Genomic DNA, 22,562 nt, shown 5'->3' with positions numbered 1-22,562 from the left:
GGGTCAGAGGTGTGGCTGTGGGTTCCTGTCCCTGCCTCAGGGACTGCATCAGAAGGGTAATCGGGAGAAACCCAGCCCTCCATCTCCTGTCAAGGTCATCAGCAATCTTCATAGGTTTGCGGATCACCTTTAAATAGACTGTGTGGCCTTGGGCAGGTTTACTTAAACTCGATAAGCCTCAGTTTCCTCAGTGCAAAATGGGAAAGATTAACACTGGTAACCACTTACGGAGGCTGTAAGGAAGAGAGATGAAATTGGGCCTGTCGTGGGCTTGGGACAGTGCCTGGCACAGAGCAGATTCCTGCTAGACAGACATTACCTGTTCCAGAAGGGGGACCGCAGGACAATGTCTGCGGAAGAGGGTCCATGCTCACTCCCCTCCCTCCCTCCGTGTGGAAACTGGAGAGCACGTCCAATAAGACCGAAGCAGAGCATGAAAGACGTGAGCCCTGTAACTGGTTTAAGTCCTCTGCTGCTTATGTGACACTGACCCTCAGTTTCCTTTACTGTAAACTGGGAGTTAGAGAATAATAGAGCCCGTTTCCAGGGTCACCGTGAGGATGTGCTACTCCACATAAGGCACTGAGAAAAGGACCAAGTGTCTGCTTTTGTCATTATCTCTGTCTGCATCATTAGAGACAATATGCTTTCAGAAAATCAGGAAGGCAGGCCGAACTCAGGCTCCAGCTCACTCTGTCAAGGAGGAAGACAGGGGAGGAGGCGGGAAGACAGGAGGCCGCTCTGGGTGGGAGGGAGGGGACACAGCTCATGGAAACATCCGAATTCCACGGATCAAAGCGTTCGGCAAGGGCCGCGGTGGAAGGTGGGGCGGGCGCAGGGCTGCGGGGAGTGCTGGGGAGCCCCAGCAGGCGCAGGGCAGGGAGCAGGCGGCCTTGCGGAGAGGGGCGGGGCCAACTCACGTACACCTGCGCGCAGACTCCTGGGCCAGCTGCAGCCGGAAGACGGACAGGCGGTTGGCGCCGCCGCACACGCTGCCGCGCTCGCCCTTGCACTCCATGTCGCACTCGGCCTCGCTCACGTTTGTCGCCTGGATCTTGTGGCCGCAGTAGCACTCCGCGCCGAACTCCAGCCCGGCATACAGGTAACCCCTGGGGAAGGCTGCTGTCAGTCCAGGGCAGCTACCACCATGCAGACCCCGGGGACACGGAGGCTCACCCAGCAAAGTGGAGACCTGGGGCAACTGGAGGGCTCTGGGGACAAGGACCCCCAGGGACCGCCCCCCCCATAGCCACACCGTGTCCTACTGACACCCACCTTATACACTTCTACACGTGGCACACTTCACACACACGCGCACACACACACACCCCCTCCAAGCCCAGGGTCCTTCTGTCCCAACCCACTCCCTTGCTCCTCCCTGCCTAGAGCCGTGCTCCAGAGTCCAGCCCCTTTATTGCAGGAAACATCCCCCAAAATGATGCCTCCATGTCCCTTGAGAAAAGCTGGAAGGAAGGGAGGAGGCAGGGGCTCTCGTATCCCCTTGGAAGATGGCAAAACCAAGGTCACATATCCAGCCAAGGAAAAAAATTCCTTTTCCTAAAACTAAACAAAACTCCAGGCACTGCAGGGTTTTTGACTTATTTTCCCCTTGGCCTTGGGATCGTTTCCTAAAAAGGACTCTCTGGACATTCATTCTGTAAACAGATGAGACGCCACAGCCTGTCTTGGCTGTAGCGGGTAGGGGCGAAGGGAGAGGATTAGGACAAGCCCTCATCAGCCCCTCTCGCCTCGGAGGCGGAACCAGGAAGGCTCCTCTGGCAGCAGCCTGCAGAATGCTGGCCACATAAGGCTGGCCGGAGGGGAATGGTCAGCTCAGGTCGTGACTCTGGACACCCTCGGGCAGCTGGAGAGACAGACCCGCCAGGACTCGTGCCCCCACACGCCTCAGCGACTCCGGGTGGCACCTGCCCTTGCCTGCTCCACACACCCGCCTGGCCGGGTGCAGGGAGAGCAGCTTAAACCAAACGGGTGTCTCGGTGCCTGAACCCCACCGAAATCCTGGGGCTCGGCCAGCCTGCTTCCACCCGTCTTAGTCTTCCCATCTCTCTGAAGCCTTTGCTCTGGGGTACCCCGGACCCCTCTCATGTAACTGGACCCACTAACAGAAGGAACAATTTCCAAGGGAAAAGAAAAAAAAACCACTTCCAGTGGGTGTTATAACTCCAGAGCCGGTGGGAGCTTCCTCCTCGCCCCTCCCTTGGACAGGAGACACCTGCCACGTCAGGACGCACAAGTGGGCCCCAAGGACACGTCCGTGTGGTGAGGACCTGAGGCCTCAGGCCACCAGCCAGGTGCGTGCCTGTCTCCGGAAGGGATTCTCCAGCCCTGTCCAAGCCCTCAGAGGCCGCAGGTCTCCGCAGTCCCTTGAGAGCAAGCCCATGGGGACACTGAGGCAGAATCATCTGGCTAATCCCACTCCCGGGCCATTATTTCCTGACACCCAAAAATGGTGTGAGATGATAAACGTTTGTTGGTTTAAGACACTACATCTGGGGATCATTGGTTGCCCAGCAACAGATAACTAATTTGGGAAGGGAAACGGAGTGAGCCTTGCCATCCTTCAGGCCACTGGGGTGTCCCTGGGAGCGCCCCAGACTACTGATCCCGATAAACCTCCTGCTGCCCTTGCCGGGAGGATCTTTCCAGAATTAAAACAGATCATACCTCTCCACTCTCTAAACCAGCCCCCGCCCCCCGGGGCCTCCACCGCAGGCAAATAAGCTTCCAGATGGCTTGGCTCAGCCTACCGACCCTCCTATCTGGGGTTCTTTAACATGGACGGCCATTAGGATCACCCAGGGAGCATTTTTTAAATGCCACACCTGGCTCCCATTTCGAGACAGTCTAATTTAATTGGCACTGTGACCCTAACGTGCAGCTGAGTGTGAAAATCGGCGCAGCGATGCTCTAACCATGGTCCCAGGACCCGCAGAGCCTGGACAGTCTTGGAACTCATGAAAAATGCAAATTCTTGGGCTGTACCCCAAGCCCGCTGAATCAGAAAGTGAGAACGGGGCCCAGCAATCTGTTTTTGCAAGACTCTGGGTGATGTTCGTGTTCACTCCGGGCTGAGGACCCTGCCCTAGATCCACCCTCCCTGCCCCTCCCCTCCCCCGCCCTGCTACCTACTGCCTCATTCTCAATGCCTGGCATCGGGTAAATGTTAAATAAGTATTTGCCGAATGAATGGACACCACTCTCCTGATGAACGCCTCCCAGCGGTTCCCCCCTTGCCTGTGGCCAAGCCAGATGCTTCGGGTGGCATTCAAGGCTCCGTGTCAGCAGGCTTCAGCCAGCCTTGCCGCTTCCCCTCTAGACAACTCCCCTTGGACCTTCTGTGCACCCCCTCCCCACTGCCTGTGCAAGGATGCTGGCTATTTAGGATGTTTCAGGAGTTCTGATCTTTGAGTGTGCTGTGATTTCTGTCCTCCTAGGACTACCTAGAAAACTCCTGTTCATCCTTCAAAACCTGGCTTAAGATCTCACCTCTGTAACTCTTCCTGAGCCCTCCATTCCCTCAACCTTCACGGGCCCCCTGTACTTTAAACGGCACCCTCAGCCCAGCACCCATCACGCTTGAGGTCTCCATACCCTGGTTTCCTCGATCCGTGCAATGTGGATCACAACATTCCTGCCTCTTGGGGTCTCGTGGTGGATGGGAGTTGATAATATCTGCAAAGTGCCGAGAACAGTGCCTGGCACAGGGAAATGCCCACCACGTGTAAGCTGTTGGTTTTCTACTGCCCAAGCCTGCTCATGCCTCTGTCTTCCCAACTAGCTGGGGGGGCCCCCCCCGAGGGCAGGGCTATGGTGGACTCATCTCTGCACCTCCAGCACCTCACACACACGTGGGCAGCGATAAACATTTGCTGAACTGAAGGGGATTAAATGAGTTCATCTGACTCGTCCTTTGATGCTTGGCTGTCACCTCCTGGGACTCCTTCCTGACACCCCAGGCGGGCTGGGGGCCCTCTTCTGCATTTCTCGTCTGCGATTCATTCCATCTGAACCCTCACCCCGCCCTACTGCCCTTCTCTGTTCACATGTCTGTCTCCCCATCAAGGCTGTGACTCCATGGGGCCATGGATGCTGTGGAATTCACCTGGGTCTCCCCACGGTCTGACAAATAAATTAATGAATCGATACCATCAAGGGCTCAGAGACCTTCCCAAGCTGGAGACAGCCCTGGGCTCAGGCAGATGATTATAAAGGGGATAGTGTTTCCTCATGAAGGACACAGGGAGGAGTCCCTCGGCCACCCACTTGCTCATTTCCACGACAGCCATGTAGCTGAGGTCCTCCAGAGTTGGTGACCTCAGGGCCAGCCGGCTAGAGTCTGAAAGTGAGCATGGCAGCAGCCTCTTCAAAGCTATTCCAGGTCCGGGGTGCCTGGGTGGCTCAGTCGGTTAAGCGTCCGACTTCAGCTCAGGTCATGATCTCGCGGTCCGTGGGTTCAAGCCCTGCATCGGGCTCTGTGCTGACAGCTCAGAGCCTGGAGCCTGCTTCGGATTCTGTGTCTCCCTCTCTCTCTGACCCTCCCCTGTTCATGCTCTCTCTGTCTCAAAAATAAATAAATGTTAAAAAAAAAAATTTTAAAAAAAAAAGCTATTCCAGGTCCAAGGCGGCAATGCTGGGGCCCGGGCTTGGACTGAGGGTCCCATCGCCACCTGCCAGTCTTCTGGGGCCTCATCCACCCTTGGAAAGTCAGCTCCCTCCCCCAATGAGTGTTCTCCTCAAGAACATCATTTTCTTCTTCAATTGGGAAACGCTGTGTTTCTCCCTGGGGGAAGAACAAGGGATTACGCACCCCTGAGCCCCAGGCTCCCACCTCACCCTTCCCGTGGGCATCTTACAAGCCGCCCACTCAGATTCACACCTGTGGGCTTTTCCCACACACAGGCTCAAGTCCGGACCCTCGCACACACATTCGCAAAGTCTCCTGCACACACAGCCGCTAGTGTTTAAAGACCATTCCGTGTGTGCACTAAGCTTACAAACATGACCCGCTGACTCTGCACGCTGTACATACAAACTCCCACCCAGGCCACAGCGTCCCACGGCTCCACGATCACAAACTCCCACAAACCACCTCCCGAACAGTCCTGCTCATCTGCACGCGTGCATGCGCATATACACTCACACGTGAACGTGCACATACACACACCCTCGTATCACTCTTTCCACGGGGCCACGGGCTCATCCTCCACTGTGCCCTTCCACGGGAAAGGAAAGAACACCACGGAAGGAAGGGGTCTGAAATGAATGGAGCTTGGGACGTCGGAGCCCTACCGTTCTGCACAGTTGTCCTGGCAACGGAAGATGGTCATCTTTTTGTAGTCGAAAAAGGACACGCCTCGCAGGGCCCGGCTCTGGGTGTCATCCAGGTAACAGCCGATGTACTTGGCTTTGGGGAGAGGAGAAAAATCAGGTCTGGCTGGGGACAAAGCAGAAAGGGTTTCGCAAACCAGGGGCAACCAGCGTCCCTCCGGTTATGTGGCTTTCTTGACCTTTTGGTACCAGCCGCTCCCTCTGAGCAGAAAAGCAGAAACGAGAGACTAAAAGTCATGTGTGCTGGCTGACCCTGATTCATAAGGGCAGCGCAGGCCAGCAGAGGAGGAAGGGACTCTTCTGGGTAGCCAGGGTTAAGACCAAGCCCCTGGGCTCTACTGGTGACAACAAAGCAGGCGGGAAGCCAAGCCAAGGTCATTCCCTAAGTGCCACGCAGATGAGACCCATTGTAAGACAGCTCTGAAGAGCTTGACATGGCTGAGAGCATGTTGTCATTTCTACAAGCTGCCTTAAAATGTCTGTTTTTCCCTGGACACGTGGACTGGGATATCTCAAAGGCACCGGGTTAGAGAATACTAACCCAGTAAGGTCGAAACGGAAGGATCTGTGTAAATGTTTCTACCACAGCGTCTGACACACGATAGGCACAAAGGTACAATGAGTGGAACAAGAAACCGGCCATTCGCTGTGTCGTGCCGTGCTTCGTAGTTTGCCAACACGCGGGCCAACGTGAGTGCTTTCATCCAAAGAAAGACTTTACATGATGTAAAACCACCAGTAAGAAACCATACACAACAGGGGCGCCTGGGCGGCTCTGTCGGTAAAGCGTCCGACTTCGGCTCAGGTCATGGCCTCACAATGCGTGGGTCTGAGCCCCGCATCGGGCTCTGTGCTGACAGCTCGGAGCCCGGAGCCTGTTTTGGATTCTGTGTCTCCTTCTCTCTCCGCCCCTCCCCTGCTCGCTCTCTGTCTCTCAAAAGTGAATAAACATTAAAAAAAAAAAAATTAAACGAATAGAAACTATACACAACGTTTTCTTAAAGTAGTAACTGGGTTCCTGCACTTCATGGTAAACAGTAACTCTCACATGAAGACCACACTTCACAGTTTATACAAGTCTGTCCCCAAATGTTCTTATAATTATTATGACCTAGACATGTGCTTTGCTAAGTGGTTTCTACTTAGTGATCCTCCTCCAAGGTAAGTACTGCTATTCCCACTCTGTACAGAAGAGGAAACTGAGGCCCAGGGAGGTGAAGTCACTTGCCCACGGAAGCACAGCTGGTGGTGCCCACGCGGAGCCAGGGTGGACCTGGGCGATCGGGCTGCAGTACCGATGTTCTGAACCACTGCTCCCATCTTCTGAAATCCAAAGATCCTGCCGAGGACTCACATGAACAGTGGGGAGCACTGCCACGTTCATGCTCTTGGACAACTGAACAGAGGCCCAGAAAAGTCTGGGGGTGGGGGTGGGCTCGCTCCTGGGCAGTCGTGCCCCCCAGCGTGGCCCTGCTAAGTGCAGATTTGTCAGCCCCGCTGGAGATGGGCCTCGTCCTGATCACTCTATGAATTTCTTCTCTAAGACAGAGGTGATATGGTTGACTGAAGAACAGTCCCTCTTTAAGAGAAAGCTCGCCTCCCTGGAGCGGGGACGTCAGATGGTGACAGCTCTGGAGAAGCCCACGTCTTGTCCCTGCGCTTGTTCAAGAATGTATGTCCCTGCCGTCACAGATGGGAATCCCAGCCCCTGGACTGGGGCGTGGGTGCTGTTCACACCTGAGCTGGGAGGCAGCCCCTCTCGTGAGCGTGTCACACTAACTTTAGGTCAATAATTCACTAAAGGGCAGAGTGTCCCATGTATGTAGAAGGGGTGGGGGCAGGGAAGAGATTGGGGGAGGGAGAGAAAAGATAAAAGAGGGAAGGAAGGAGGAAGGGACAGGAGAGAGGGAGGGCGAGGGAGGGAGAGGAGGAGGAGGAAGAAGGTTTTTTGGGAGCATGAGGTCTTTATTGTCAGATCAAAAGATGGTGTGTGTGTGGGTGGAGCATGTATTGAGCACCTACTATATTCTCTCTACTAGGGGCCATTCCTCATTTTTAATTTTTAAACGTTTTTAAAAATTTAATTCCAGTTCAGTTAGCCTACAGTGTTATAGGAGTTTTGGGTGTACAATACAGTGATTCAACAATTTTTTTTAAAGAATTTTTTTTAAGTTTACTTATTTGTTTTGAGAGAGAGCACGCGAGTGGGGAGGAGCAGAGAGAGAGGGAGAGTGAGAATCCCAAGCAGGCTCTGCGCTGTCCGCAAAGAGCCCAACGTGGGGCTTGGCCTCAAGAACCATGAGGGCATGACCTGAGCGGAAATTAAGTCAGACACTTAACCAACTGAGCCACCCGGGTGGCGTTCCCCACCCCCTTTTTTAAAAGTAGGCTTTATGCCCAGTGGGGAGCCCAACACAGGACTTGAACCCACAACCCTAAGATCAAGACCTACGCCGAGATTAAGAGTTGGACGCTTAACAGACTGAGCCACCCAGGTGCCCCTGATTCAACAAATCTGTACATTACTCACTGCTCATCGTGACAAGTGTCCTCTTGGTCCCCAATCCCCTATTTCGCCCATCCCTCTACCCACCTCCCCTCTGGTACGATCCGTTTATTCTCTGTAGTTAAGAGTCGGTTTCTTGGTTTGCTTCTCTCTTTTTTTTCCCTTTGACCTTTCGTTTCTCAAATGCCACGTATGAGGGAAATCATATGGTGTCTTTCTCTGACTACCTTACTTCGCTTAGCACTATCTTTTAAAATTAATATTGTCACACACTTGTGAACTCATTTTCTAGATGAGGAAACTAATTCCAATGACCGTCACACCTGCCTGCTTTAGAAGCAAGTCTGGAGTTTTGGCACATGGGGTATGTTCTGACTGCTCGCCATTGACCTTACTTCTGTTCCTCCTCTTTGCTCAGTAGAATTAGAAGCTATGGAATCTGCCCAGGTGCTGACACCCTGTAAGGGTCTCGCCTGAAATTTAAGCCCAGGTCTCTTCTCCAGCCCTTTCACACGGGGGGAGGGTCCACTTCCTTTTGGCCCAAGATCGCTAAAAGCCACACTGAGGGCTGACTCAGAGAAATGCTAGAGCCCCAGATAGGCCGGGCTTGAAGCTGGATGTGCTGTGGCTAAGGGTGGTCTCACCTAAGGGCGAGGGCAGGGGCGTTTGGCTGTATGTGGGGCGGTGGATCGTGCTAGATGGAATTTTTATAATCAGTCACACCAGTGAGCGTGTATACGCGCAGGTACAGGCACGTGTCCACTCTGGAGTGTAACGATACTGACTGCATCTTCAAAGGGCCCCCTCTTCCTGTTTTTCTATTAATAGACCTTACCTGCCAATTACATTGTCCCTCCCACCAGCCAGTGACTGATCGATTGCTCTGGGAAAGGGCACGCGGCCCCCACTTTGGATTCTCACAGATCAAAGACAGGAGAGAGCAATCTGTTTCCCCTGGGTTATGACGTCGGCAGCCCGTAAGCCCAGAGCTACGAAGCCGCGGTCCCTGGCACCAAAGCCTGTCTGTTTGGGGAGGTGCAGCGAAGGCAGAGGCAAGCGGAGATGAAAAGTCAGAGAGAGAGAAAGGGCACAAATCGCTCCTTTGAAACTCCAGTCCCTTCTGCAGCTGGTTGACAAGACACAATGCGTGTCCTTCTTTAGCTTCAGCTGGTTCAGGACGGGTTTTTGTCCCTCGCCACCAGTGTAGCACTCACGTATCAATACTCCAGCTAAGGTGCCCGAATCCACCCAGCCATGAGCGTCTAGACCAAGTCTACGCCCATGCCTGTCTGTGCCAAAGCCGCCCCTTCCCATGTGCCACAGCAAGTCTCGGCTTGGGAGGAGGACGCTTCTGTCCCCACCAGAGAGAGCGCCCAGGGGAGGGTGGGAGAGAGAGGGTCCCTCGGAAGCCGGCTGGGATCTGACCTGAGGGCCATCTGCCTCAAAGCGTGGGATTTTAAATGCTGTACCACCCGCTCTCTGTCCCCCCCTCCAGGCCAGACATCAGTGTTCGATGTCTCGCACAACAGGTGCTCAAAGCCTTTTTAGAGGAACAGACAATCCTCCGTTTCCTCATCTGTCAACAGGAAGGGGGGGGGAAAGAGACACAGTCTCTCCTTAACGTCCTGGAGAAACACAGGCGTGTCACACGCTGTGACCTGATGAACTGGCTGAGCTCCGCGGGTCAGGAAATGGACACTGAATCAGTTTCCTTCCCGTCCTTGGCAAGGGCTGGTTCCTCCTTCCCCCACAGACCCTTCTGCACAGGCTGTGGCCAACACAACGGCCATCCCCACCCCTGGCATCTGTCACCCTGCTGACCTCATCAGTGCACTTGTCGCCAACCTGCTTCAGCCAGCACCTTGCCTTCAAATCCTGCTGTGGCGGCAGAATCTCCCCCGAGATGTGGGGGGAGGTTAGGTATGCAAAACAGGGAGAAAATCACAGGCCACTCGAGGGGGGATAAATGACTGAGTTCACACAATCTATCAACTCATCTCCGCAGCTATCCAAATATCGCTGAAATGGCAGAGTCGTCCCCAGCTGTCCCATTTATCTCCAGCACAGGAACCAGTGAGGGGTGAGCCCGGGAGAGCACAGGCATCTGGAAAAAAGCACTCCCGACTGTGGGGTTTTTCTTTTCCTTCCCTTCCCTTTCCCTTCCCTTTCCCTTCCCTTTCCCTTCCTTCCCTTCCCCTTCCCTTTTCCTTTCGTTTTCTTTCTTTTGCTTCAATTTATCTGCCCTTTCAGGAAATTTTGCTCTCTTCAACAACAAAAGTAATCTGTTAGAAGGATAACTAAACATGCACTGCTTTGTATTTCTCTGATTTACTGTTTGTGAGTAGATTCACAAACAGGAGGCATTACGCTGTGCTAGAAGACAGCCAGCCCTGGAGTCAACCGGATGTGGGTTCCAATCCTGACACTGCGGGGGCCTTGCGGTGTGACTCAAGCTCTTGGAGGTACCGTTCTCTTGCCTGGGAAGTGGGAATAAGAAAGAGGTGATATGGGTTGAACTGTGTCCCCCTCCCCCCACCTGCCGCCACCAACCAAAAATCAGTAGATAAAAAGACAGGTTGAAGTCCTAAGCTCAGAAGCTCAGTGTGCGACCTTATTTGGAAATAGGGTCACTGCGGATGTGATCTGTTAAGGTATGAGGGCATGTCGGAGTGGGGGCAGGGCAATCACTGTGACTGGTGTCTTTATAAAAAGATGGCCATCTGAAGACAGAGCCACAAGGAGGACGCATGTGAAAATAGAGACAGAGGCTGGAGTTTTGCTGAAGCAAGCCAAGGAATGGCCACAGTTGCTGGTGATGCCAGAAGCCAGGGGAAAGGCATGGAACGGGTTCTCCCTGGGTGTCTTCGAGAGTGCACGCCCCTGCTGCCATCTCGATTTTGAACTTCTGGCCCCCAGAACTGCAAGAGAACACATTTCTGTTGCTCTGAGGTACTCTGTTACCACAGCCCTGGAACACTAATACAAGGGATACTGTTAAAACGGACTATAAACAGGATTAATCTATTCACGGAGCCTTAGCACCAGGATCGGCAAGAAACTCAAGAAACTCAAGGAAGACTTCTTTTCTCCGCCATCCTGGATTCTCCATCCTTCAAGATGACCCACTCCAGTGCTTTCTGGGTTTCCTGGCGCAGATAATGAAATTTTCTGCTCGTGCCTGGGCTTCTGTGGGGCAGAAGGGATGCATCTTTCCCTTTGGTCAAAGCATACAGATACTACAGACTCAGCTCCATAATCTCCTCCTCCAGGAAGGCAGCCATGATACACCCCCATGACTGAATGGGATCCCTCCCTTGGGATCCCAGATGCCCTGTCCCACCCTACCACAACGCTTTTGTGAACCATTTTCCAGGTACTGGAAAATTTACTTTTTCAAATTAGAAAAAACTTAGACTTATCGTAGAATTTTTAACACAGTGAAAAGGTGCTGTCATGGGGGGAAGGCAAGATACGACGCTATATATATGTAGAAACAAAATATGTGCTTTGGAAATACGCACATGAAAGAAAGAGACAGAGGGGCACCTGGGTGGCTCAGTCGGTTAGGTGTCCGACTTCAGCTCAGGTCATGATCTCGCAGTTTGTGGGTTTGAGCCCCACATCGGGCTCTGTGCTGACAGCTCGGAGCCTGGAACCTGCTTCGGATTGTGTGTGTGTCTCTCTCTTTCTGCCCCTCCCCCACTCACTCTCTCTCTCTCTCTCTCTCTCTCTCTCAAAAATAAACATTTAAAAAAAAAAAAAGAGAGACAGGAAGGTAAGACACCAACAGTGTTGATTGTGCTGCTGGTAGATGAGGCTCTGGGCCATTTTTATTTTGATCTCTTTCTATACATTTTCATTCTTCTACAACGAACATGGATGATTTTGAGAATTAGGAAAAATTATTTTTTGAACATATAACTTATGGTTTTACTTGCCTGTCTTCCCCCAGGGGCTGTGAATGTTCCTTAGAGGGGAAAGCCGTGTTGGGTCATTCCTGTGTCTCCACCTCCTAGCACTGGGCAGGGCACATAGTAGGCATGTGATAAATACAGGATGGATGGATGGATTGACGGAGTTAGAGATTATATAGCTCAGTGGCTAAGAATAAGAGCTTCTGGGGCCTCTGGGTGGCTCAGTCGGTTAAGCGTCCGACTTCGGCTCAGGTCGTGAACTTGTGGTTCATGAGTTCGAGCCCCGCCTCGGGCTCTGTGCTGACAGCTCGGAGCCTGGAGCCTGCTTCACATTCTGTGTCTCCCTCTCTCTCTCTGCTCCTCCCCTGCTCGCACTCTGTCTCTCTCAAAAACAAATAAAGATTTAAAAAATTTTTTTAAAAAGAATAAGAGCTTTAGACTCAGACAGAATTGGGCTGGAGTCTCCTCTGCCTCTTAGCAGCTGTGTGACACTGACTGAATCGCTTAACCTCTCTGAGTTTCTGTTGAGCCCCATCTGTGAAAGGGGCTCAAATTCCTGCTTGATGTGAAGCTGAGGGTCTGGATGCACAGTCCCTGATGTAGATCAGACCCTCAACACCTGCAGCAACAGCATCTTCAGCTAGAGAAGACGGGGAGCGAGTGCCCGGACGTTCCTTCCAAGAATACGGACTGACCCTCCCCCAAGTCCTTCATGTTCGGACTTCAAAATCAAACTGGATTTGGCTTCTGGCTCTGCCTGTGACTGGCTGTGTCACCTCAGGCAGGCCACATCACCTGTATGCTTCTGCATTTTCTTCTGCAGAATTACGATATTGAGGACAACAGCTGGCATGTATTAAGTGCTTACTGTGTGCCAGCCTCTGAGCCGAGCGCTTCCTGTGCCCCGAGAAGTGAGGTGATATGATGGTTAAGGTTCAGGTGTAAGACTCAAACCACCAGGGTTCAATTAGTAGTTTACCCCCTCCTCCAGCTTGAACAACCTTGGGCAAGTTACTTAACCTCTCTGTGCCTCAGTTTCCTCCCTACAAGATGGAGTTAATAATAGTGACCTCACTGGGTTGCTACGAAAATTATGTGATATAAGAGATGCAAAGGACTTGGGAGAGTGCCTGGCACTTAGCACATAATCGATTTGTCTTACACAATCATCACGACAGCCATCTACTCATGGACTTATCCCCAAGAGGAAACTGAGGCTCAGAGAGGTGAAGTGACCTGCCCAAAGCTGCACAGTCAGCAAGCTGCAGAATTGGAAGGTGCACCCTGATTTGGCTGCTTAAAGCACAGGCTCTCCCAAGGCCGGGGGAGGTCAAGGACCCAGAAAGGTGCATGGCACATAGTAGGTGTCGCTCCACCTCAGAGTGGACTTCCCACCCAGCCCCAGCCCCAGCCCCAGCCCCACCTCTAGCCTGGAGGCAGCTCCTCCCGCCCCTCCTGGCCCGTGATGGGCTCTGAATCGTTTACAGCTGAAGTCCCGCATCACTGCATCAAGCAGAGCCCTTGCCAGCTTCAGAGAAAAACCAAATGTGTTCAGCGTCAGGTCAGAGAAGCGTTCGTTTTTATTAGCGTTAATCTAATACGTTGTCTTTCCTCGCTGAACTCTGAATAAGTTAATCAAGGACAGGCTGGATTTGTGTTTTCTTAATAACGCCGCCTGATTCCGAAGGCTGCCTGCTGTGAGCTCTAGGCTCCGGGCATCTTTCTTATTTTCTCTTGCTTCTCTCTTTACATTTTATAAAAATACATAAGATTTCCAGGGGCAGAGGGGTGAGCGTGGCATAGGAGGCAGCCTGCAAGCTTTGGAATTAAATGAATCTTGTTTCAGATCTCAGTTCCTCACTTCTACCCGGGTAGCCTGCGTTTCTGAGTTTAAGATTTTCCTATTTGTGAAAGAAAATAACAATAGTGTCTAACTCTCTGAGTTGGGTGGTAATTAAAGCAATGAAGGTCTTACAACAAACATGGTCCAGCCCATAATGATCACTCAATAGACAGTAGCTATTATTACTTCTACTGATAGTAACTCACTACCAGGTCACTATTAAGTGACCTAGAATCATGAACCAGGAGATGCGGTAAGCATTTTCCATAGATCCTTCCATTCAAATACATGAAGAGCAAACAGGACAGCAGCTGGCGTAGAGTAGGTGTTCAAGAAATGGCAGTCATTTCTGGTAGAAGTGGCTGTGACAGTTTATTCTCACAACAAACGGGAGGTGTTGTGAGTGTTGTTGGTTATCGACGCACCACTCCATCCCCACTCCATCCGGGACCTCAAAAGCACAGGTGATCACCATTCACCTAATGGCCCTGATAGGGACCATACTAGGTGGGGGGTCAGGGACAATTTCCAGGAGGCGAGCTAAGCTGAGAGCAGAAGGAAGAGTGGCGTTGACCCTTGGAGGCACTCCAGACAGAGGAAGGGTCATTCATTCATGTGTCCATCCCATCATTCCTTCATTCCACAAGTATTGAGACAAGTATTTATTGAGCACTGGCTCTGTGCCGGGTGCTGTCCCTGGTGCTGAATGAAGAGACTGGGGGAAATAGGAGAGGCAACGTTTCTGCCCTCATGGCACTGACAGTCTGGTAGGGGAGGCGGACTACAAACAAGGAAGAAACACATAAACAAGACGCTTTCAGATGATGGTAAGGTCTGTGACAAAAATAAAACCAGGAAATATGGTTGTGACCAGGTACAAAGTGGGGCTGTTTTAGTTAGGAAGGCCTCTTCTCTCGGAAGGTGAGGTTTGACTAGGGACCCAAAGGAAGGGAGGAAGGGAGCCATGCAAGGATACGGAAGAAGAGCATCCCAGATAGAAGAAACTGGTTATACAAAGACCCTATGGTAGGAATAGGCTTGGCACATTCAGCGAATGGCAAGAAGGACAGTGGGGCAGGGTGTGGTGGCGCGGGTGGCAGCGGGGGTGGGGTGGCATGCAGAGCCCTACAAGATAAGTTTGGAGCGGTGGCCATAACAGGGGGCTCTGGAATTTATCCTAGGTGGGGTAAGAGCATATCCTAAGGTGCAGGCTTGTGACGAACTTTGGGATTTGTAAACTACTAGGAGTTCAGAGTGGCTAGGGAGAGATACAGCTGGGTGGGTGAAGAGAAGCCACTTCACAATTTCTCCATTCTGTGTAGCACCTCGTACCTCACCTGGACCGAGAAGATGGGGTCCCTCCCGCCAGCAGATCCACGAGGACTTCCCGATCACCTCCAAGACCCACAACGTGCCAAGCACTGTGCTGGGTACTTTCCTAACCAGTGTCCCAGTGAGCTCTCAGGAGACGCCCAGAAGGGAGGGGTCGTTATCCCCATTTTGCAAACAGCAAAACTGAGTCATGAGAAAGTGAAACTATTTGCCTGGGCCACATGGCTGGTTGGGACAGAAGTGGAACATGAATCCAAGTCCCCCAATCTGTTCTGCCACGTCCCACACTCTCTTCCACCTCCCTGTGAACGCCGGGTTCTTAAAGAAGCAGAATTCTAGGAGATCCCCGAGCGTGGGAAGGTGGGGTCCCCTGGATGGCTCCTGAGCCCAGTACAGGGTGGGACCGAAGCCGGGGAACATGCTCCCCTGTGTGAGTCCGTGCCACTAATCCCGCTTCCCTCCATGGCGGAAGAAGGGGTTTTCCATGAGCTGAATCACAGCAGAAGTGTGATATATGGCAGGGAACACAAAGGCTGGGGAGGTTTTCCTTCTGTCCTGATTGGTGCTGGATCCTCCCAAACCATCTGGCCTGGATTCCCAAAACATGCCATGTGTGTTCATCTCAAGAACTGCAGGGTTGCGGGCTCCTCCCCCGCATGCTGGTCAGTCGGGCGGACGTCGGCAGACTCTGGAAGACGGTCCAGGGGCCAAGCATTCAGGCCAGATGTGCCTCTCCCCAGCTGTACGGCCCTGGGCAAGTGTCTCCCTTCACCAAGCCTCAGTTTCCACATCTGTTACCTGGGTGGAGGGTCACACCCCTTGTTCATGAGGTATAGTGGAAACCGAGTAAGGTAACGCGCTCACAGAAGAAAGCCTTTTTCGACTGAAAGGCTAAGAAAATGCGAGGAAATACCTCCAGGGCAACGATGCCCTCCAACTGCCATCACCAAGAGATCGGTCAAGATGGGCCGACAGGCAACACGGTACAGCAGAGCCACGGCATGCCGTGGAAGCCACAGCTCACAGAGTTCCTGAGCCTTCTCACGGGCAATGCCACTGACTAGCTATGTCACCGTGGGCTCTTGGTGCCTCGGTTTCCTCATCCTTAAAATGGGAATAACAGCACCTTCTACAGAGTTGTGGTAACAATTCAATACACATTAAAGTGCTTAAGTACCTGGCACATCGTAAGTGCTCAGCAGATGCTGTTTCAATGTCCACGTGTATTTATTTAACAAGACTAAAAAAGGCTGCGAGGAAATGTCAGACTTTGAACTCTGGCAGATGTAGGGTTCAAGTCCACGCCTGGCTGTTTATAAGCTGTGTGACCTTGGGCAAGCTATTTAATTTCTCTGGGCTTCAAATTTCTCCTCTGACACAGGGATGAGAGCGAACCCCCGGGCACGTCTACAGCCGTGACTATATGGCAGCTGGTTCCTATTCAACACCGAAACCTGGTGGCGGTTACTGTATTCTTCTCACCCCCTCCCTTCCCCTTGGCCACCTTCCCTGTCTGCCCCTCTTACCTCGCTCCTCCTCCTTCTCCCGGACGATCCTCCCCTTGAGGGCTCGGCTCCAGGCTCCACCGTAGTCACCCAGCTTGGCCCTCTCGCTCCCGTCCTTGCCCTTGAACCAGGGTCCGTACCTGCGGGCAATGTTCGAGGCTTCACCCGTGTCCCGGAAGCCTCTGCCCAGATGCAGGTCACCCAAGAAGGGCAGCTCGGCGCCTTCGGCCTGGACCCCCGCGGCGGGGCTGGCCTGGCTCTGGGAGATGGCGGGCTGGCCCACGAAGCCAGAGTGAAGGAAGACCAGGCTCCCGGCTGTCAGGTAGAGCACCAGGAAGGTAAAGAAACGCACAGGCTTCCTGCGGAAGTACCGCTGGAATTTGAACCAGAGCTTGGCCATAGCAGGATCATTCCGGACTGGCTCGCTGGGGCTTGGCTGGCGGGGGGGGGGGGGGGGGGGGGGGGTCAGGAAGGGGATGGAGGTGGGCTGCGTTCCCGAAGCTTCCCTTCGGGATGGAACCCCTGGGGGTCTGCAGTCTTATTCCTTCCGCAAAGGTGATGCTTGGCTGATGCCAAGAGAATGGAGCCCTCCTGAGGTCAAGGTGAGCTTCCCGGAGCCACAGAAGGGACCCCACACCCAGGAGTCAGTCCCATTTTCCTACATCTTGTTCCTCACGTCAGAAAGCTCCCAAAGAACTTGGATAATGGCAGTCGCAGGGGGATTCTGTCGGTCACCAGCACTGCAGCTCACTCTGCGCCTTTTCTTGGCTCTTCCGGCCTGTCAGGGCTGGATTCTTTCACCGAGGGCCATTTTCTGGCCCCTTTGCCAGCTGGGGGCCACGCTCGGTGTATCCACCTCGTGGAAACAGAGGCTGCCGGGTTTCCATCTGCTCACGCATTAGGGCTCAGGACTGCCACCTGCAAAACAGCACGGACACGGGCTTAAGAAGCCTCCTCACGGAGGCCAGAGCTCAAAGCGTTCTTAAGCCTTCTCACCGCGAATGCAGAGCCCCCAGGAAGGGAGGGAACCGATGGCCTGAAGCGCCCAGCAAGTGCTTGGATGGAGGCCCAGTCCCGGGTCTTCTAGAACACCTGCCTTTTTCTGTAAGCCAAAGTGGGAATTTGGGGGCCTGTCTCCTCCTGGGCCCTCATTTTCGGACACACTTTACCTCGGACAAGCGCAAGTTCTTAGGGCCCACGTTTCCTATATATTTGTCATACGTACACTGATATGTGAATTACTTTAAGCCTAAAAAGTACTTCCTAGGGTCCCTGCCGAATTGCCTGCTGGACCTGGCTGATTCGGAACCAGATCAAATTCATTCTTTTTTGTTGCTGTTGTTCCAGCAAATGCTTAGCGAGCCCCACTATGTAGCAGGTACTGTCCTAAGCGCCGGACATAAAGCCGTGAAGCAGAGAGACCAAGTCCCTTCCTTCACGGGGCTCACATTCCAGTGGCAGAGATCAAAGCCATAGCCCCTCTCCTCCACCCAAGGAAGAAAAGGAAAAGAAATCTGATTTAGCGACATAGCCATCACTCGGCATTTATTTAGCACCTACAGTCCGCCCAGCTCTGTGCCGAGCCCCCTACATGCGTTAGCTCACATGGTCTTCCCAGGGTTCCTAGGGGAGGAACAATTTCCCCACTTCACAGATGAGGAACCTGAGGCCGCACAGCCAGTGAGCGGTCGACTTGGGAATTGAACCCAGGACAGTCCAAATGCAAAACCACAGCTCTTAACCACTGCGTTCTTGACCCGGCTTTTGTCCTACACGGACTAGATGTCACTTGGGGATTCAGAGATAGGCCCGGAAGCAGCAACCCACCTCCACAGCCTCCCAGGGACACTGCTCACTCTCTGACAGGGCCCCTCAGGGTGTGGTCCACGGAGCATCTGATGCATGATCACCTGAGAACCTGGTTAACTACAAAGATTCTGGACCTCTCCAGCCCAGATTTCTGGTAGAAGGGGAAGTCTACAGGTGTAACAAGGTGCCCTCCGGTCATGGTGATGGGCACGGAGGGCCGAGGGCACCGCTTTATGAATAAACGTTAAGGATCATCAGCCAGGAGGAAAACAGAATACAAATTAGAAAACCGAATACTCCTGGTGCGATTTCATGTTATCACCAGCAGGGGGCCTCGTGACAGTCTTGGCCAATGTACAGGACTAACTGGCAGCCAATGGCTGATCTGAATGGTAACAGCCCCTCTGGAATGCAGTGGCATGGGAGTTTAACTGTGGTTCAGGGGAGATGCCATCAGTAGTCCACACGCCATCCCATTCATTCAGGTACTAAGTGCTAAGTACCTACTATGCAGTTATTGTGCTAGGCACTTGGAATAGATAAGTGAAAAAAAAAAAAAAAAAAACAGCTCCAAATTTTTGTGGGGCCAAACTACCCATTTCTCCATCGCTCCGTCTATCTGTCCACCGCTTTAACCCATCCATCAGTCCACCTGCCCACCCATCAAGTCACAATCTCTCCATCCATCCACTGTCCATTCCTTCATCCATCCATCAATCCATCTGCCCGTCCATCCATCCATCCACCATGAATCTGTTCATTAATCCACCCGTTCACCTACCCGTCCATCCAGACCGCTGCAGCCCATGCAACCATACCGCTCTCACCCACCCATCCACCTACCCATTCTTCCATCCATCCAAAAATGTGCATTGCTTGCCTACTGTGTGTGCTTGGGATACCGAAATAAATAATCCAGAGTCCCCCTTTCAGAGAATTCAGAGTCTGCTGAGGGAGACAGCAACTTTAAACCACCACTGTACAAAATCACTGCACTAGATCGTGCTAAATCCTGTAGGAGATGTACGTAGAAGATACAGAACAGCAATTAATAGCTAATGTTTACTGAGCTCTTCACAGAGCCGACATTGCTCTGAACACATACATACTCTGAATCCTTGCAACATTTCTACGAGGGAGATCTGTAACCATTTTACAGAGGAGAGAAACGAGGCTCAGAGAGATTAAGTAATTTACCCAGGGCCACATAGTTGGTGGCGGCGGGGGCGGGGGGGGGGGGGGGGACTTGAATGCCAAGTCCAGGAGTCTGGACTATGTTCTATCTGCGTGCGTGCGGAACCACTGAAGTTTCAAGGTCACACTGATACTTTAAACCAGGCAGTGGGTGGTGACCCATGGTATTCCGTGGAGATCACACACACGCCAGATGTTTCTGCAGCTGGGCCAGGATGAGAAAAAGCCAGCAGCCATCGTGGGGATGGGCAGAAGGACACCAGCCCTTCCAGAAGCAGACGAGGGCATGGGCTTTGGAGGTGGACTGACCTGGGTTCAGATCCCGTCTCTTCCACCCGCCTGCTTGTGGGACTGGGTCAAGACACCTGTTCTCATGAAGACCCTCACCTGTAACGTGGGTGTAAGAATCAAGACACCTCCCCCCAAATATATTTGCTGGGAGGTCTGCACTTAAAAATGTAGGGAGAGTGCCTGGCACACAGTAGGTGCTCAAGAAAAGCACCCCCTAACCCCACTCCTCTCAAGGGCACATGTGAGCAGCCTTCAAAGGCATTTGCCGCAGCAGCTCATTTGCTGCCGTGGAGACGGCAGAGATTCTGGCTGTTGTGTTCCCTGTGGCTTTTTGTCTCTCTGAGGATATTTCTGGGTCTAGTCCTTTTTTGTTGTTCCCTTCTTGTTCTTTTCTATTTCAACACATCTTTTCTCTAAGTGGGTGCCAAATGGGTTTTAAGAGGATAATGAGCTCATTAGAAGCTGGCAGGGAACAGAAAGAGACAGAGACATTGGTGGTGTGGGGAGTGAAGGGGACCCATCCGGGAAGGGACTGTGGGGAGGGGGGCTCCTCCAGGGGACAGGGGGGCGGTGCTGACTTGAGCCACCCACGCCACCTGCCAGTGCTGGGAGGGAGGGCACCCGGAGGGAGAACACCCTGGAACCTGGGCAACATGGGCGTGGGGGCGTCCAGTTTGTTCTCTCTCCGTGTTAGCCCCAGCATCTGGCACACAGCAGGTCCTCAAGAGGTGCAGGAAATGAGTGAGAAGAGTCAGGGGACTGACCTCCCCTGGGGGCTTAAACCTAAACCCTGTCACCAGAACACTGGAGAATGACACTCAGGGCTCTGTGAAGGGAGTGCCTTTCGTTTCACAGCTCTGGGTGGTCCTGGAGTTCAGGGGGCCCCAATGAGCCACAGCCCCCCCCCAAGGGAACCCCAAAGACTTCTCTGCTTCTCACCACCCTCTGTCATCCTCTCCCCATCCCCAAGCCTCTCTCTGTTTCTTTCTCTCTCTCTAGACAGAAATCCTAACCCCAAAGCGAATGCGGAAATGAAATGAAAAGGCCATTTATTGAACACCTACTATATGCCGGACGCTGCATTCAAAGACTTCACAAACACGTTCTCACAAACTCCTCCCTCCCAGCAACCTGTGAGAGCAATGGCTCTCCCCAGCCCACAGATGGCACATGGACAATGCCCCCGGGGAAGGGGGCACGTGTTGGCCTCCACCTCCCCGTCTCCACTTGCCTGTTACACGTTGGAAGCCATAATCCCGTCAGCATCCTGTCCCCGGTCCTGTCACTTACAGGAAGCCTTACAGAAATCCATGAGCCTGAGCAGGGGGCCCGCCCTCCCTCTCTCTTCAGCCGGGCAGGGGCCCGCGCCTCTGTGAGCTCCACTCTTCTCTTGTCAGCCGACCACAGTCTTCCTGCTGGGACCCTGGGAGGGTCCGGTGAGATGCCCACCCCAGAGGCCTGGAGTTGGTGCTATGAGCGATCAGTCTCCATCCGTCTCCATTTTGCATGACAACCCCCTGAGCCTCAGTTTCCCCATCTACTCAATGTGGCGAATGACCCGATTCCTCTCCTGCCTCCGTCCCAGGGCTGGCGGGGGTTCCCACCGCCGTGAGGGCAAGACGTCCCCCCTCTGCAGGAATGGCAGCATTTGGTTACTGCGGTTCGTGTTTCCAGCCGGAGCCTCGCAGCGTCTAAACACAGCCTATTTTTAGCACCAGAATGAACTTCTGGTGTTGAGCTGCCAAGAAAATAACTGGTGGGGCAGAGCTACCCTGTGGGAAGGGAAAATAGGAGATGAGCCGGCCCCACGGCCCCCGGGTTCCCTGGGAGGGGCCGTGGCGCTTGTCCTTCCAGATGGCGGGGGCAGGTGGGTCTGGCCAGAAGTCCGTGAGCCTGAGCAGGGGGCCCGCCCTCTCTCTCTCTTCAGCCCCCTGAACTTGACTTGAGGGCCTCAGTTGACCCCGGTGACCATCCAAGCCTCTCCAAGAAATAGCTCCCCGGAAACCAGGTTTGTCAAGTTTGGGTTTCTCCACACTTCTGGGCAGGGGACACATCTGGGGATCTTCAAGCGACTGGGAGCCCAGACCAGAGACGAAATTTTAGCGCTGGCCTAATGGGGACGTCGGAAATCAGCAGTGTCTGTTGAGCGTTTACTATGTGCCAGGCACCGTGCCATTTAATCCCCTCTAGAACCCTGTGAGCTGCTTATTAACCTCTCTGTGCCTCAGTCTCCCCATCCGTAGAATGGGGGAAACAGTCCTACTTGTCTCGTAGGGTTCGTGTAGGGACTACGCGCGTTTCACCGAAGGGTTACCTCTTAACGGTAATAACGCGTAGGGAACGTGTATGGTTTTGTGTGCCCAGCACCCATTTTGTTTTACTGGTAGAGGGACCCTATTTGCCCTCACAGGGCTTCTCCGTCATCGGTTCTTAGCCTGTATGGCTGGGGTAGAATGAGTTCCCCTCCCCAGCTGCTGCCACACTCAACCCTGTCGTCTCCTGACGCCTGTGTAGAAGGGACGCAGGGTGCACCTATACCCGGGAGTGGTGTTCCTAGGGCCTGCTGTGTGAACATCTCACGACTGCCCTAAGAAATGCTGGTGTGTTTTCCAAAGGGCTGCAGTGACCAACTCCCCCCAGTAGCCTACGGGTGTTCCTGTTCTTCCAGATCGGCACCGTGGCTCAACACTGTCAGCCTTTTGGAGTAATGCTACGATGAACCTCCTGTAGGTAGATCTTTGTCCAGATTCCTGGAAAGCAATACAGGACCGCTCAATAATGATGAGACGTAGTTACGATCACGCCCATTTTGCGGATGA

The 22,562-nt window shown here is 53.1% G+C and overlaps 1 protein-coding gene across 5 annotated transcripts in view; it reads right to left on the bottom strand.

Moving 5' to 3' along the window:
* WSCD2 (WSC domain containing 2) overlaps positions 1-22,562 on the bottom strand; it is a 114,021-nt gene that overhangs the window by 37,502 nt on the left and 53,957 nt on the right. For 4 of the 5 annotated variants that reach the window (XM_053902109.1, XM_053902110.1, XM_053902112.1 and 1 more), the window contains exons 2-4: positions 16,471-17,367; positions 5,311-5,425; positions 925-1,109 (exon numbers count right to left, since the gene is read on the bottom strand). In XM_053902109.1, the coding sequence (XP_053758084.1) occupies positions 925-1,109; positions 5,311-5,425; positions 16,471-16,849 (679 nt within the window). In that variant the 5' untranslated portion in view covers positions 16,850-17,367. The remainder of the gene's footprint in view (positions 1-924; positions 1,110-5,310; positions 5,426-16,470; positions 17,368-22,562) is intronic. The other variant, XM_053902113.1, reaches the window with a different exon arrangement.

Source organism: Panthera pardus, unplaced genomic scaffold (genome assembly GCF_024362965.1).
Source record: "Panthera pardus isolate Hobbes unplaced genomic scaffold, ASM2436296v1 HiC_scaffold_15, whole genome shotgun sequence".
In the NCBI taxonomy this organism is placed as follows: Eukaryota; Metazoa; Chordata; class Mammalia; order Carnivora; family Felidae; genus Panthera; species Panthera pardus.
This window is presented reverse-complemented; position numbering and strand designations above follow the sequence as displayed.